A 15,806-nucleotide genomic window follows, 5' to 3' on the forward strand; every position below is an offset into this window, starting at 1 on the left:
AAACTCCTGCCTGATCACACACAACAACATGATATCAAATTATCAATGATGCCTTTATCCACATGTAGGCTAATGCTTGTTGATACATTTACAGTGCCTTCAGAAAGTATTCACACCTCTTGACTTTTTCCACATTTTGTTGTGTTACAAAGAAGTGGGATTAAAATGGATTTAAGTGTCATTTTTTGGTCAATGACCTACACAAAATAATCTGTCAAAGTGGAATAAAAATTATAATATTTACTCAAATATTTTTATTTATTTTTAAAACACTAATATATCTTGATTAGATAAGTATTCATACCCCTGAGCCAAAACATGTTAGAAACACTTTTGGCAACGATTACAGCTTGAGTCTTATTGGGTAAGTCTCTAAAAGCTTTGCACACCTGGATTGTACAATATTTGCGTACATCTAATATGTTCCCTCTGTTGATGTTCATTATATATTAAGGTTGAACCAAAACATTACATGTAACAAAAATGAAATAGGAAATTATGTGAAATTGAATGATACAATAATGTATGTTGATGCTAATATGATGTACAGTATTCTATTGTTTCTATATGATAACAATAGCATAATATGTTTAATATGCTATTTTTTAACAGTTTCACTAATTCATTTTAATGAACTTAATCATTATGACACACCCCTCACTACTGTCATTGGTTACACTAATTGCTCTGTGTGTCTACATAACCTGGTTCAAGTATTCATGACATTAGCGCGAAGAAAGCACAGTGATGCCGAAACGTTGGTAAATACCCATTAAATTGCTGGGAGATTACACATGGAGTGTGTGACTTTCTTTATTTTGATAGTTTAGGGTTTATTCGCCATTAGTCAGCACCCCGACACAAACTATTATTCTGGGTGTGCGCCAGCTCATGTTTTTTTTAAATCTACTATCATCTTTCGATGACAGCACCCTTATCAATCAACTCCCTAGCCAACATGGGAACTGAACCTAATTCTAACGATACCCAACGGAGCCTTTTTGAATACAGCCAACAACAACATTTTAGTAACAGAGTCTCTATTTGACCGGCCAGAAGGCACCTGGGAAAATCTTTGTAAAGAATTCCAAGATTGTTCATTCAGGAAAACTAGAACACCTGCACATTGTAACTTTAAGTGAGTATGTTCGAAATGGGGTTATCCCACGCGGACTACGTTGGCAAAAAAGAGCCTTCACTTGGCCAACGCACTGAAGAGTTTTGTGAACGATGGTGTGCTATACTAAATAAATGTTCATTGGACATGATGACTCTGATCATTGAACAACTTAAAAAGGATATTATCGAGATCGCAACCTCAGTTGAAAATTCACAGCAAGCTCTACGAGACGAGCTTAATGACCCTATTAAACTGGATGATCTCACTAAGAGTAATGCTTACCTTCAGACTAAGATTACGACCGAACTGAAGGAGAGTAAAATCAAGAAGTATAAACGCGATTTGGAAGATAAGAACATCTGACTAATATATCTCTGGCGAGACTAAGCACAAGAAACCAAAAAACAGGAAGAGACAAGCCGATGACCGATGCAGAGTGACTCTGTCAGCCCAACTATCCACAGACAGGCTAACTCTGGCTCCTCTACCAACGGTGAGCCTTTTATCTACAACAGAGGGCGGGGGCACCGTCGAGGCCAACACCCCCAGCACGTAAGAGGGTTCGACGCATACTTCGGGGGAAGAAGAAATCCACTACCACCCCGCAACACCTATCAATTGAGACCCAGGACGGCCCCCAGTCCAACAGGCGCTAAATGTCTTCAGCTTATCAAGTAAGACCCTGACATCTGCTCACCTCAGTGTTCTCAATAAGGGGTTAACATTTGTACCCACTGCATACGTTAATGACTTTGATGTCCAGATAGATCTATTCAAGTTTTTCCGTAATATGAGATTGAGTGAGTTCTTTGATAAGAGTGAAACTAACATGACCCCACTTGAAATGTCATCCTCAGTGAGATGTATACATAGGTCTACCACGCTAATGAATAGACTTACCTGTCCTACCGTGAGTCAAAGAGGAGATGGAGCTATTAACCCAGCTGAGGTACCTGAGAACTCTGAGAGAACTACATTTGGAACAAAAAGTTCATTTATACCTCCCCCCAGACGCAATGCCTCCATAGAAACCTTCTGTAGGATTGTTGAAAATTATGTAGCTGACTTACTGAAAGACAAACAGAAACACAAATCCTATGATAACCTGAGTAGAGACGAGTGTCACGGCCGTCGAAAGAAGTGGACCAAAGTGCAGCGTGGTGAACGCACATTTTCTTTTATTTTAGTAAATGTCGCCAACAAAACAAGAAACAACCGTGAAGCTTACAGGGCTATAGTGCCACTAACAAAAATAACTACCCACCATCACAGGTGGGAAAAAGGGCTGCCTAAGTATGATTCCCAATCAGAGACAACGATAGACAGCTGTCCCTGATTGAGAACCATACCCGGCCAAAACATAGAAACACAAATCATAGAAATAAAGAACATAGAATGCCCACCCAAATCACACCCTGACCAAACCAAATAGAGACATAAAAAGGCTCTCTACGGTCAGGGCGTGACAACAAGAGAATGGCTCTTAAGGACTTAAAGTCAGATCCTTCGATTATTATAAACAAATGTGACAAAGGAGGAGGAATTTGTATACAAAACAAATGTGACTATGTGAATGAATGTCGCCGACAACTATCTAAAGGTGACTTCTATCGCAAACTGAATTGTGACCCTACCCTGGAATTCCAGCATAAGATCTCATCCACAGTGGAAAGCTGTTTGGAATCAGGACAAATCACTAAAGAAGAAGTTGAATTTCTATGTGTGAAATTTCCCAAGATACCAACTTTCTACACAGTCGCTAAAATTACACAAACAAGTGTCTCCTCCACCAGGTAGACCCATTGTAGCAGCAATCGACTCTGTGACATCCAACATTTCTAAATGTGTGGATTACCACATTAAACTGATGGATGAGAATCTCCCATCTTATGTCAAAGACACTAGTCACATGATCTCATTGAGAGGGCTTAGGAAGGATACCAGAGGGCACCCTGCTGGCCACTTTTGATGTGGAGAGCTTGTACACTAACATCCCACACATTGGAGGTTTGCAGGCGGTACAACACTTCCTTCAGCAGAGAGACTCTACCCTTGCTCCATCCAATGATTGCATCTTACAACTTACTGAACTGGTATTATCCCATAACTACTTTGTCTTTGAGTCAGACTTTTTCCTTCAAATTCGGGGTGTAGCCATGGGCTCCCCTTTTCCCCCCCAACTATGCAAACCTGCATTTGGGACAATTTGAAGAAGCATTCCTTTATAAAACAGAGACACACCCCCTACTGTCTAAAATACTTCTAAAGAAAAGACACCTCTTGACTTTTTCCACATTTTGTTGTGTTACAAAGAAGTGGGATTAAAATGGATTTAATTGTCATTTTTGGTCAATGACCTACACAAAATACTCTGTCAAAGTGGAAGAAAAATTATAATATTTAAATGAATGAAAAATAAAACACGAATATATCCTGATTAGATAAGTATTCATACCTCTAAGCCAATACATGTTAGAAACACTTTCGGCAACGATTACAGCTGTGAGACTTATTAGGTAAGTCTCTAAAAGCTTTGCACACCTGGATTGTACAATATTTGCCCATTAGTCTTTAAAAAATGATTCAGCTAAAGTGTAGATTTGGCCTTGTGTTTTAGGTTATTGTCCTGCTGAAAGTTGAATTCGTCTCCCAGTGTCTGTTGGAAAGATGACTGAACCAGGTTTTCCTCTAGGATTTTGCCTGTGCTTAGCTGTATTCTGTTTCTTTTTATCCCCCCAAAAAACTCCCTAGTCCTTGCCGATGACAAGCATACCCATAACATGATGCAGCCACCACCATGCTTTAAAATCTGCCCCAAACATAACGCTTTGTACACAGGACAAAAAGCAAATTTCTTTGCCACATTTTTTGCTGTATTTAGTGTCTTGAAGCAAACCGGATGCATGTTTTGGAATATTTTTTATTCTGTACAGGCTTCCTTCTTTTCACTCTGTCATTTAGGTTAGTATTGTGGAGTAACTACAATGTTGTTGACCCATCCTCAGTTCTCATATCACATCCATTAAACTCTGCAACTGTTTTAACATGACCATTGTCCTCATGGTGAAATCCCTGAGCAGTTTCCTTCCTCTCCAGCAACTGAGTTAGAAAGGACGCTTGTATCTTTGTGGTGACTGGGTGTATTGATACACCATGCAAAGCCTACTTACCATACTCAAAGGGATATTCAGCATCTGCTTTTTTTTCTCCTTATTAAATCGCTGGGTGCCCTTCTTTGCAAGGCATTGAAAAACCTCCCTGGTCCTTGTGGTTGAATCTGTGCTTGAAATTCACTACTCTACATGATTAAAAAACAATGTTAACCACTATTATTGAACACAGAATAAGCCCATGCAACTTATTATGCAATTTGTTAAACACATTTTTACTCCTGAACTTATTTAGGCATGCCATAACAAAGGGGTTGAATACTTATTAACTCAAGACATTTAAGTTTTTATTTTGTATACATTTTGAAAAGTTTCTACAAACAACATTCCACTTTGGCATTATGGGGTGTTGTGTGTGTAGATCAGTGACCCAAAATCTAAATTTAATACATTTTAACTTCAGGCTGTAACAACAAAATGTGGAAAAAGTAAAGTGGTGTGAATACTTTCTGAAGGCACTGTATGTGGTTCTTAATGTACAGGAAATACATTCACATTAAAGGATTGCTCTGAAGTGTAATAAATCTGGTATCTGTCATGATAAATTATTAATGAAATCAACAGGTTTTTGAGAATTCTGCTGCTCTTCCCCAGTGCATGGTGAAAGAGGGGTTTGGGTCCCATGGGGAGAATATCATGTTTGTGAGAGAGTACTCTGATGTAGAGTTCTGTGTTTGAGAGAGACCATGATGTGAAGTGTTGCTGGTCGTGGGGGAGAGTGCTGTGAGGAAGAGTGTTGTGATTGAGTGAGAGAGACCACTGCGCTGCATGCGAGGGAGTGCAGCCTGGTTTTGTAGTAGTATACCTGTTGTGAGGCTGGGACGGGCTGCACCACGGGGGCCTGGGTGGAGGTGGACGTACGCAGCGCCACACTGGACGGCGAATCGGACCCTCCATCTGAACTCTGCATGCTGGGACCTTACAGGGGAGAGCGGGATGAGGGGAGGAGAGAGGGAAGAGGAGTGGGATTATTATTATTTGTATTTTTGTTTACCTTCATTTAACTAGGCAAGTCAGTTAAGAACAAATTCTTATTTACAATGACGGCCTACCCCGGCTAAACCCTAACCCGGACGACGCTGCGCTGCTCTATGGGACTCCCAATCACAGCCGGTTGTGATACAGCCTGGAATCGAACCATGGTCTGTAGTGACGCCTCTAGCACTGAGATGCGGCAGGTAGCCTAGTGGTTAGAGCGTTGGGCCAGTAACCGAAAGGTTGCTGGATTGAATCCCCGAGCTGACGAGGTAAAAATCGGTCTTTCTGCCCCTGAACAAGGAAGTTAACCCACTGTTCACCGGTAGGCCGTCATTGTAAATAAGAATTTGTTCTTAACTGACTTGCCTAGTTAAATAAAAATAAAAAATAAATAAAAATGCAGTGCCTTAAACCACTGCACCACTTGGGATTGAGAGCAAGGTCCAGCTGCTAGGAAGGAAGCGGGTGGAAAAGTTGTGGTGAAAACCATTGTTGTGAGTACTGTCAGGACTCAGGAGGCCCTTACTGGTACCCCAAACTCTGACTAGCATTGGGTGAAAATGTGCACCGCATGGCAAAAGTGAGTGAGGAGAGCTAAAAATGGACGGACACAAAGGCTCTCTCTTTCATAGAGAGAAAGATAGGGAGGGGTTGTAGGGAAGAATGGAACTGCAAGGGGGATAGGGAAGAAAAAAAAGACATCCACAGTGTCTCCAAAATAGGAAGAAAGAAAAAAAAGGAAATGCCAGTGGGGCTCCTAGCCCGGCCAGGGTCCTGATGATATCCAGCATTTGTTTCAAATGAGAGCCGTTCTCTGGGGCTCCAATAATCCAGCTGATATGCGGAAATTCTTTAATGCTTTGTAAACGTTTGCCAGTTGCTATGGTGAGGAATCCATGACGACCACCCCCAACCCTTGCCCCACTCTTCTCCCTCCCCGCTGCTCCCTCCTTTCTCTTTTCTTTTTAAAGCTCATGCACAGACATTTTCGAGTGTGGCCACAGAGCAAGGGGGGAGGGGAAGGAAAGGGAGAGAGAGAAGGGGGTTGGGTGTCTTTGAGGGAGGGAAGGAGGGAGGGAGGGAGGGAGGGAGGGAGGGAGGACATCTCTAGAAGATCAGCAGCTAAACAAATGAGGCCTAATCAGTCAGCAGACATGGACAAGCCACTTCCGTTACTTATTCATTCTCAATCAGTGTCCAGGAGGAGCAGCTGTAAAGGGGCAATATGCGATTACTACATCCATTTGTGGACTTTTAAATTAATGATATATACCTATTGATTCTTGAATAATAAAATGTATAAATGCCTCATGAGCTTAGTTCATCTGTCGTACTCCATCAGAATTCCATTGTTTGTAAACAGTGTAAATGTAAACAAATACTGTATAGCTTTAAAACGTGGTTAAAACTATCATTTGGATCTCATGGGTGAGCACTCCTTGCATCCATAGCCCTGCCTATGAATTTGAGAGTGGTTACATTATTTATTTTTTATTTCACCTTTATTCCACCAGGTAGGCTAGTTGAGAACAAGTTCTCATTTACAACTGCGACCTGGCCAAGATAAAGCAAAGCAGTGTGACAAAAATAACAGAGTTACACATAAACAAACGTACAGTCAATAACACAATACAAAAATCTATGTAGTGTGTGCAAATGTGGAAGAGTAGGGAGGTAAGGCAATAAATAGGCCATAGAGGCAAAATAATTACAATTTAGCACTAACACTGGAGTGATAGATGTGCAGACGATGATAGATTTATCTAGCCCCATTGCTCAACTTTTTACCAAAACAGTGTCAGGGTGACCCGTTGTTATTGTTGTTTCAACTGCAGATTTCAGACACGGGCTCAACAAGGAAATAATTTACAGACTGATAACCACTCCCTATATATACACACAATTACTGCTATAAAAGCCACATCATTACACAGGATAATAATACACAAAGCTTTATCACATCTACCATAATCAAAGCAGATATGTAAACAGTAACACTGCTTGCTTGCTGCCTGTTAGATCAGTACTACACTGCCTGAAGCACAAATAGCTTAGTGTCCATTAACAGGCTGCTTTTAATACTGTTTGATTAGACAGTCATTAATCATTAGAGTCAAGCTAGTGGGTGGGCAACAGGTGCTGTTCAGCTCTGCTCAAACACCCCCAGCACTTTAAATTTCAGTATTTTTGAAAATCTGTTTTGACACAGAGTAGAGTTAGTGAGTGAATTAATGTAAAATGCATTGTGATTGCTTAGATTCTGGTGTCAAATATCTTCAGAGCTACACACTAAATTAAAGACAGATGACAAATAATAAAAGATTAACATTAGGGCATGAGGACAATTAGTTGTGAGCAACACCATACCTAGGCTTATTAAAGGAAATTGTGAAACATGATTGTGAAGTACTATTTTTCACAACAATGGACAAGAACCAGGATTTCCATTAGCCGGTAAAAGCCGGCTTTTGTCTGATACATTATTTTATATTATATATTATTTATTTTTTATAGAAAAGCCGATAAATAAAAATGGTGCAGGCCAATTGTCCGGGAGAAGAACAAAAAATCCCATTGCGAATTAATGTTTTTTAGCCTATGTACAGTACCAGTCAAAAGTTTGGACACACCTACTCTTGAAAGGGTTTTTCTTTATTTTTACTATATTCTACATTGTAGAATAATAGTGAAGACATCAAAACAATGAAATAACACATATGGAATTATGTAGTAACCAAAAAAGTGTTAAACAAGTCAAAATATATTTTATATTTGAGATTCTTCAAAGTAGCCATCCTTTGCCTTGATGACAGCTTTGCACAGCAAAAAACACGAGCAATGGACATTAGACCGGTGGAAATCTGTTCTTTGGTCTGATGAGTCCAAATTTTTGACTTTTGGTTCCAACCGCAGTGTCTTTGTGAGATGCAGAGTAGGTGAACGGATGATCTCCGCATTTGTGGTTCCCACTGTGAAGCATGGAGGAAGTGTGATGGTGTGGGGATGCTTTGCTGGTGACACAGTCAGTGATTTATTTAGAATTCAAGGCACACATAACCAGCATGGCTACCACAGCATTCTGCAGCGATACACCATCCCATCTGGTTTGCGCTTAGTGGGACTATCATTTGTTTTTCAACAGGACAATGACCCAAAACACACCTGCAGAGTGAAGGAAAAGCAGCCAACAAGAGCTCGGTATATGTGGGAACTCTTTCAAGACTGCTGGAAAAGCATTCCTCATGAAGCTGGTTGAGAGAATGCCAAGAGTGTGCAAAGCTGTCATCAAGGCAAAGGATGGCTACTTTGAAGAATCTAAAATATATTTTGATTTGTTATAACACTTTTTTGGTTACTACATGATTCCATATGTGTTATTTCATAGTTTTGATGTCTTCACTGCTACAGCATCTCAAACAGCAAATGCATAGGCAACGGAAGGCAGGCTTCATTTCATCAGCACATCACACACCACTTTGCAATGAGCTGGAAGAGTATGCATTTTGAAAACATATACTTAATTGTTTGAAACCTGAACATTTTACTACATATTACGAGGCATGTCTAACATGTCTTCAAAATAGCTTAGCCAAAATCCGACCATATCCGTGGAAGCAATTATTTTACATAAAAACTTTATTTCATTGCCCAATAGCCAAAGGCACAATACTAACCATATTAGCAACCCAAGCTAGTTGTTGCATATTAGATCTCCCCTCCTTCTACATTTCTAATGGATATTTTCATATCTGTCATATGCTTTTGACAACAGTGATTTCCTGCCAATTGCATTATAGAACGAACATTCACACGTAGCCTACTGCCTTGTGCGTATTGCTGCGCACTTATAATGTAAAGAAATAATAGTTCAACATTTTAAGCTAAACGTTCTGGTCTGTTGCATTAGACACATTGCTTTGAAAAATAATAATAATAATGTAGCCTAGGCCTACTTGTTGTATGAATTTGGGATCTATCGTCCCACAACTGTCTCAGAGTCTGCATGGGATAAGCTATTTCTTTCTCAACAGGCTGACCAATAGAATTGCTAGACTTTCTACTATGGGTGATAGTAGATTGACACAGGCTAGTGATTTTGCTGTTCCTTACTCGTCTTGTTAGCAGAGGAAAAGTAAATGCGGACAGTTATTCTAACATCTTCAAAGTGTCCGTCAGAATTGGGTAATCGTTGTTGCATCCTCAACTTGCATGTTCTGTTAATGTGAATTACCATAATCTAAATGTGATTTCTGTCATTCTGAGCACCGTGGGTGGACGCCCTAATCAGGTTATGCACCCAATGCATATGGGTCCGGTAAATTTCTCAAATGTCCGGTAAATTAAAACGGTGCCGGTCAAATGTCCGGCACCACATTTTCCTATCAGAAACCCTGGCATGGATTACCACAGAGCTGGTGTGCCACTGACATTTTCCACACAGGAGGATTCCAAAGACACTCCTGTCTAGATAAGTAATAAATAGCCTTATAGCCAAGTGGTGTCGATAATGTTGAAATTCTTCCATTACTTTAGGCTGGCATTTGCCAATCGTTGTCTAAGCATTAATCACATAGGAACTCACACAATATAAAGCTGTTTGAGGAGACTGCCAAGTCCAGTCCTTCTCTGTGTAACCTCTTGAAACAGTCACAAACAGCCTCTGTCACTTTCAGCCACCTCTAGTCCCTCTCATATGTATTTGTCAGACAGGAGGCAAAATTAGCACCAGTCTGTAAGGGTCCAGAGTAGAATATAGACAGACAATCCTCCATTATTTGTCTATTCCTTGCATTATTCCTTGTGGCAAACTTGTAATACAACAGCAAATAATCGCAGTACTCATTTAGCATTTTCTGAAAGAAGTTAAAGTGATGGTCCAGAGCTTTTGTATAAATTCAGCCATTTGTTTTAAAAGTAGTGCACACGAGCCAAAACAGGTCCCCGAAAAATTGTGCACAATTGTATACAAAGTCATCCATTCTGTATGATATGCTACATCCTACAAAAAAAAGTATTACATTTTATTTTTAAATTGCAAAATGTGTATGATATGTTAAGAATTTTTAAGTGTTTAAGATCCCGGACTGCATCTTTAAAAATTTTTATTTATTTATTTAAAGCTCCAGCGGCCAGATGTTTCAAAAGGAAGGAATTTGTCCATGGGGTGTCAGTTGAGTTATAAATATACTGATAACAATCCCTGCAGTTATCTTTGGACTTCTTTCCTTAGCGTGGTTATTATGCACTTTTAAGTTTTCATGCTTTTAAGTTTTCATGCTTAAAGCTCAATTAAGTGGGTGCTTTGGAAGTGCGCCATGCGTTGGACTGGAGGAGGGAGGGAGTGCAGGCAGGCAGGCTGGTTAGATGGCTTTCTCCCCCAGCCACATTGAGTTGAGCCCCCCCGTGAAGGTTAAAAGCCACACAAATTCCCCACCAACTGCTATGAGCTGCAGAAACACTGCGGGAGCCCCGGCAAGCCACTGCAGAACCCAATTGTGAATGGGCTGCACTTTTTAACAGAGACTTTCTCCTCACAACCCTGAGACAACTTCACACACAAACCTCGAAAAAATTATCCTGTCTTCACTCAAGCAACTCACAAATTAGAAATTTAGACAATTGTGTGAGCGGACCAATTTGCCTCTGTTAAAGATGCCCTACTCCGCCATTTTCTGGTTGCTAAAATTCAAATTGTTTCCTTAATTTCAGTTTATGTGACAAAACAAACAATTAGTGTATAGAATCATTGTACTATCTAAACCAAAAATATTGTATTTTCAGCTGGTGTACAAAACCGAAAGTAAAAAACACAAAAACTAAACTTAAGAGCGGGAAGCATAAAAATAGTGCACATAGAACAGATCTACCGCTTCTTAGACTTGCTTTCAATGAGAATGACAGCTCTATAACACACATTTCAATGTTAATTTGGTAGACCTCTTAAAGGTAAGCGTGCAGTACTATAAACTTATACCTGCTATTTGGTATGAAAATCTGAACAAGATTTAAACATCTGTCACTGACAAATCTAACTTAAACAGCGCTCAATCAGAGAAAAACACATACAGATGTTCAATTAAAAACAGGAGCCCACAGTCTTGGCTCTTGTTTGCACTGGCCCACATTGTTTGCAGAGCAACAACGGTTGCTAGTGGCAACACCGTCCACTCCCGTTTCCAGGGGCCTGTTGCTATGCAACCAACAGAATACTTCCCAAACCAAACAATGCCATCCCCCCCAACTGATCCCTCTATATCACACTAAGCAGAAACTTACAACAATAAATACGTAAGCTATTCATTTCAGACACCGGGGTGGAGACAGAGGGCAGACTCATTCCTGTGCCATGGAGAAGAAATATTATATAACAAAATGTAAAAACGCCATGCTGGTTTCAACTGTTCTCTCTCTTTTATGCACTCAGTGGTCAAATGAAGGAGGAATGTTTAAATCATCAGAAAGGGAACAGCCAATCCTCGAAGCTTGGCTTACACCTCCCCATTCCAAAAACAACAATTACTTTGAAAATCAAGCACAGATTACTTTTCCAACATGTATAATCCATGCAGCAGGAAGGAGACATGAGCACTTTGAGGAGAGCACTGCCACAGACTAGTCCGACTCAAGGGGATTTTACTGCACATCGGAAGTTGAAACAACCAGGCAATAAAGCATGGACACTTGTCATTAAACTCCTGTCTATGGGGGACATGTGTGCACCACTTCTTTGTTCACCATATCCTGCCCCCACGTCCAATTCCTAGCCTATTCCTTCAGTTATATAACAGATAAATGTACTTCAAAAGAGAAGCAACATGCTTTCCATAAGACTTTCTACTCTGAAAATAGTTAAATCAATGTAATCTATATTGGGTAACCAATCTAATAGCCATCCCCATTGTAAGAAACTCAGGTTGGCTTCTTTTTGATTCTATAAAAAAAACATAACGATAGCACACAGGCGCATGCACTCACAAAAAGCTAATTAAGATATGATAAGAGATTTCCACGACAGAGGCTGTTCTTCAAGCCTGTCTCATGAATTCATGGCTAATCCAATCAAAGCAGCTCTTGGGATCTGCAGATGGCGATGCTGGAGGGAGAGGAGGGGACGTGGCCAGCTATTAGATGAGAGGTGCCATTCAAGGGGCCGCTAAACCAGCCACTGATCCTGGATCCACTCTCTCCCCGTTTCCACCTCTGGTCACAGCCCGTCGACACAGAGATGCCATCCGTTACCATGTGGAGCGCAGGCCTGACAGCCGGAGGATTATCAAACGGTTGCCAAGGAGACTGTGTTAACCCATACACCTCCCTCACCCCCCACCTCTATAACCCTTTGCAGATTTCCTCCACCACCTCCCATCCCCATTCTACATCCACTCCTAAGATGAATAACACTGTGTTAGAGAATAAGAAAGTACAGTTGTGAGGAGCAGTCAACCTCCTGGAAAACAAAGCAGATGGGCAGGGATGAATTAAGTGTCCTGAAGGTAATCTGTTGCATGTGGTTGTCGCTCTCTTTAATGATCATTTGTCTCCTGTTTTTCCGGCGGGGTGATGACAGAGTGGAGGAGGGAACATCAGTCTTTGTTGTCATGCCACCTTGTTGCCCATAGAGATAGAAAAACTGTTTGTGAAATGCAACTAAACTGTTCCAACGTGGCAGCTAGCATGGAGACGGTTTTATGTTTCACATTGATCACATCTGAAGGTGGCGATACAGCCTAGACAAAAGCAAATTGAAACATCACTAAGTGATGCTCAATGTATATTTACCAAGTCAATGTGCGCAAGAAATTCTGATTCTAATAATTTAGAATTTCCTATAAAATCCTTGCATGGCACCATGGACTTGGTGCTATTATCAGAACGGACAAATGAAACCACAGCCTAAGGCATTCCTATAATAATTAACTTATAATGCAAACATTAAAACAAATAAACTGCTTTGTAGCTCCCCATGTTGCCTATATTATAGAGTTTGACAATGTTGAATATTTTACAAAATATCAAGACATTGTCTAGACCTACACAGTTTGACTCTACTAGGAATGGGTGACGTGTGCACTGTAGACACGTCTTTTCAAGCATTCCAGAAAATCCATACCATCTGACTGTCAAAGCAGAGGAGGTCGGAACGGCATGTTAAAATAATTATACACAGCAAGATGCAAAGCCCGTGGCAAAGGAAACTCCTTAAGCTACTCTGTCATGCAAAATGTTCTCTGCATTACGTGTGCTTTCTGTTAGAAATCTTTCTCGAATTTCTTACTACACTAGCTGAGCAGCTTTCCCTTTGATAATCCTAAGAAAAACATGACCTGTTGCATGGTATTGTCATAGACGGATCACATTTAACCAAAACAATCGATGACTAAGAACATGAAGTGGGTTAAGGCTCATTGGGCTTAGCTTTAGTCCAAACCAAGGTTTCCGTTTTGGCACTAGTCAACGTGACCGGCAAGATTTTAATTTAACGGATATTTGAGAAATGTACCAGACATCTACAGTGGGGAGAACAAGTATTTGATACACTGCCGATTTTGCAGGTTTTCCTACTTACAAAGCATGTAGAGGTCTGTAATTTTTTATCATAGGAACACTTCAACTGTGAGAGACGGAATCTAATCTAAAAATCCCGAAAATCACATTGTATGATTTTTAAGTAATTAATTTGCATTTTAGTTTGTCAGACCAGGAGACATCCCGAAAATCGGTCTTCTCAAAAATGTCTGTAGCGTCCGAATGGTTTGGCCTACTAACTATTATGACCACTCTATGGAAAGGCGAGACTCACGAGCACGATGGTGTGCTCTAAGACCCCCACAAGTGTCACGGGACTCATCGGAAGGTAACCCATACAAATTAATGGAAGTATGGAGGTAGTTTTGTGCCAACAAAAATAAGGGGTTAAATGTGTCCAAAAATATTTGCTGAGCTTGCTTATATCTGCTAGATATAAGAGACACTTTAAAACCTTATTATATATGTTTTACTTTCTTTCTTGCCATTTATTAATGTGTTATTCAATGTGTTTCTATAGTAGTAAAGGGGCAAATTCTATATTTTACCAAATAATATTTTCTATATATAATTCTATACCTAAAGGGGTCCTAAAATAAAAAATGGAATAGCTTAAATGGTCCATGATATAACCATCTTTAAACAATTCCATATGATAGCTTAGTAGAAAATAGATTTTAAAAATCTACCAGCCACTCAGATTTTTTTATCAGCCAAAATATTTTTGGGATTTCATTTTGGGTGGCCTAATATCACAGATGAGACAAATGTGCACCTTCCCCTTTAACTTATTATGGCTGGGGGCAGTGTTGAGTAGCTTGGATGAATAAGGTGCCCAGAGTAAACTGCCTGCTACTCAGGTCCAGTTGCTAATATATGCATATTATTAATAGATTTGGATAGAAAACACTCTGAAGTTACTAAAAGTGTTTGAATGATGTCTGTGAGTATAACAGAACTCATATGGCAGGCCAAAAAAATTCTACCAGGAAGTGGGAAATCTGAGGTTTGTAGTTTTTCAACTCATCGCCTATCGAATATACAGTGGGATATTGGTCATATTGCACTTCCTAAGGCTTCCACTAGATGTCAACAGTCTTTAGAACCTTGTTTGATGCTTCTACTGTGAAGGAGGGGGGAATGAGGGCCCTTTGAGTCATGGGTCTGGCAGAGTGCCATGAGCTGACCATGCACGTTCACGTGAGAGTTAGACCTGCGTTCCATCGCATTTCTACAGACAAAGGAATTCTCCGGTTGGAACATTATTGAAGATTTATATTAAAAACATCCTAAAGATTGATTCTATACTTCGTTTGACATGTTTCTACGAACTGTAATATGACTTTTCGTCTGAACTTTCGCATGGACTTGCCCGCGCGTCGTGAGTTTGGATTGTGTACTAAACGTGCGAACAGAAAGGATGTATTTGGACATAAATTATGGACTTTATGGAACAAATCAAACATTTATTGTGGAACTGGGATTCCTGGGAGGGCATTCTGATGAAGATCATCAAAGATAAGTGAATATTTATAATGCTATTCTGACATCTGTTGACTCCACAACATGGCGGATACCTTTATGGCTTGTTTGGGCTCTGAACTCAGATTATAGCATGGTGTGCTTTTTCCGTAATTTTTTTTTTTAATCTGACACAGCGGTTGCATTAAGGAGAGGTTTATCTAAAGTTCCATGTATAATACTTGTATCTTTTATCAATGTTTATTATGAGTATTTCTGTAAATTTATCTGGCTCGCTGCAAAATCACCAGATGTTTTGGAGGCAAAACATTACTGAACATAACGCGCCAATGTAAACTAAGATTTTTGGATATAAATATGAACTTTATCGAACAAAACATACATGTATTGTGTAACATGAAGTCCTATGAGTGTCATCTGATGAAGATCATCAAAGGTTAGTGATTAATTTAATCTCTATTTCTGATTTTTGTGACTCCTCTCTTTGGCTGTGTTTTTCTGTGACTAGGTACTGACCTAACATAATCAGA

The 15,806-nt window shown here is 39.9% G+C and overlaps 1 protein-coding gene across 4 annotated transcripts in view; it reads right to left on the bottom strand.

Annotated features, from left to right (window-relative positions):
* Nucleotides 1-15,806, bottom strand: part of LOC139578396 (DNA-binding protein RFX2-like) — a 57,929-nt gene that overhangs the window by 31,308 nt on the left and 10,815 nt on the right. For all 4 annotated transcript variants that reach the window (XM_071405913.1, XM_071405912.1, XM_071405910.1 and 1 more), the window contains exon 2: nucleotides 5,096-5,208. In XM_071405913.1, the coding sequence (XP_071262014.1) occupies nucleotides 5,096-5,200 (105 nt within the window). In that variant the 5' untranslated portion in view covers nucleotides 5,201-5,208. The remainder of the gene's footprint in view (nucleotides 1-5,095; nucleotides 5,209-15,806) is intronic.

Source organism: Salvelinus alpinus, chromosome 6 (genome assembly GCF_045679555.1).
Source record: "Salvelinus alpinus chromosome 6, SLU_Salpinus.1, whole genome shotgun sequence".
NCBI classification, from domain to species: domain Eukaryota; kingdom Metazoa; phylum Chordata; class Actinopteri; order Salmoniformes; family Salmonidae; genus Salvelinus; species Salvelinus alpinus.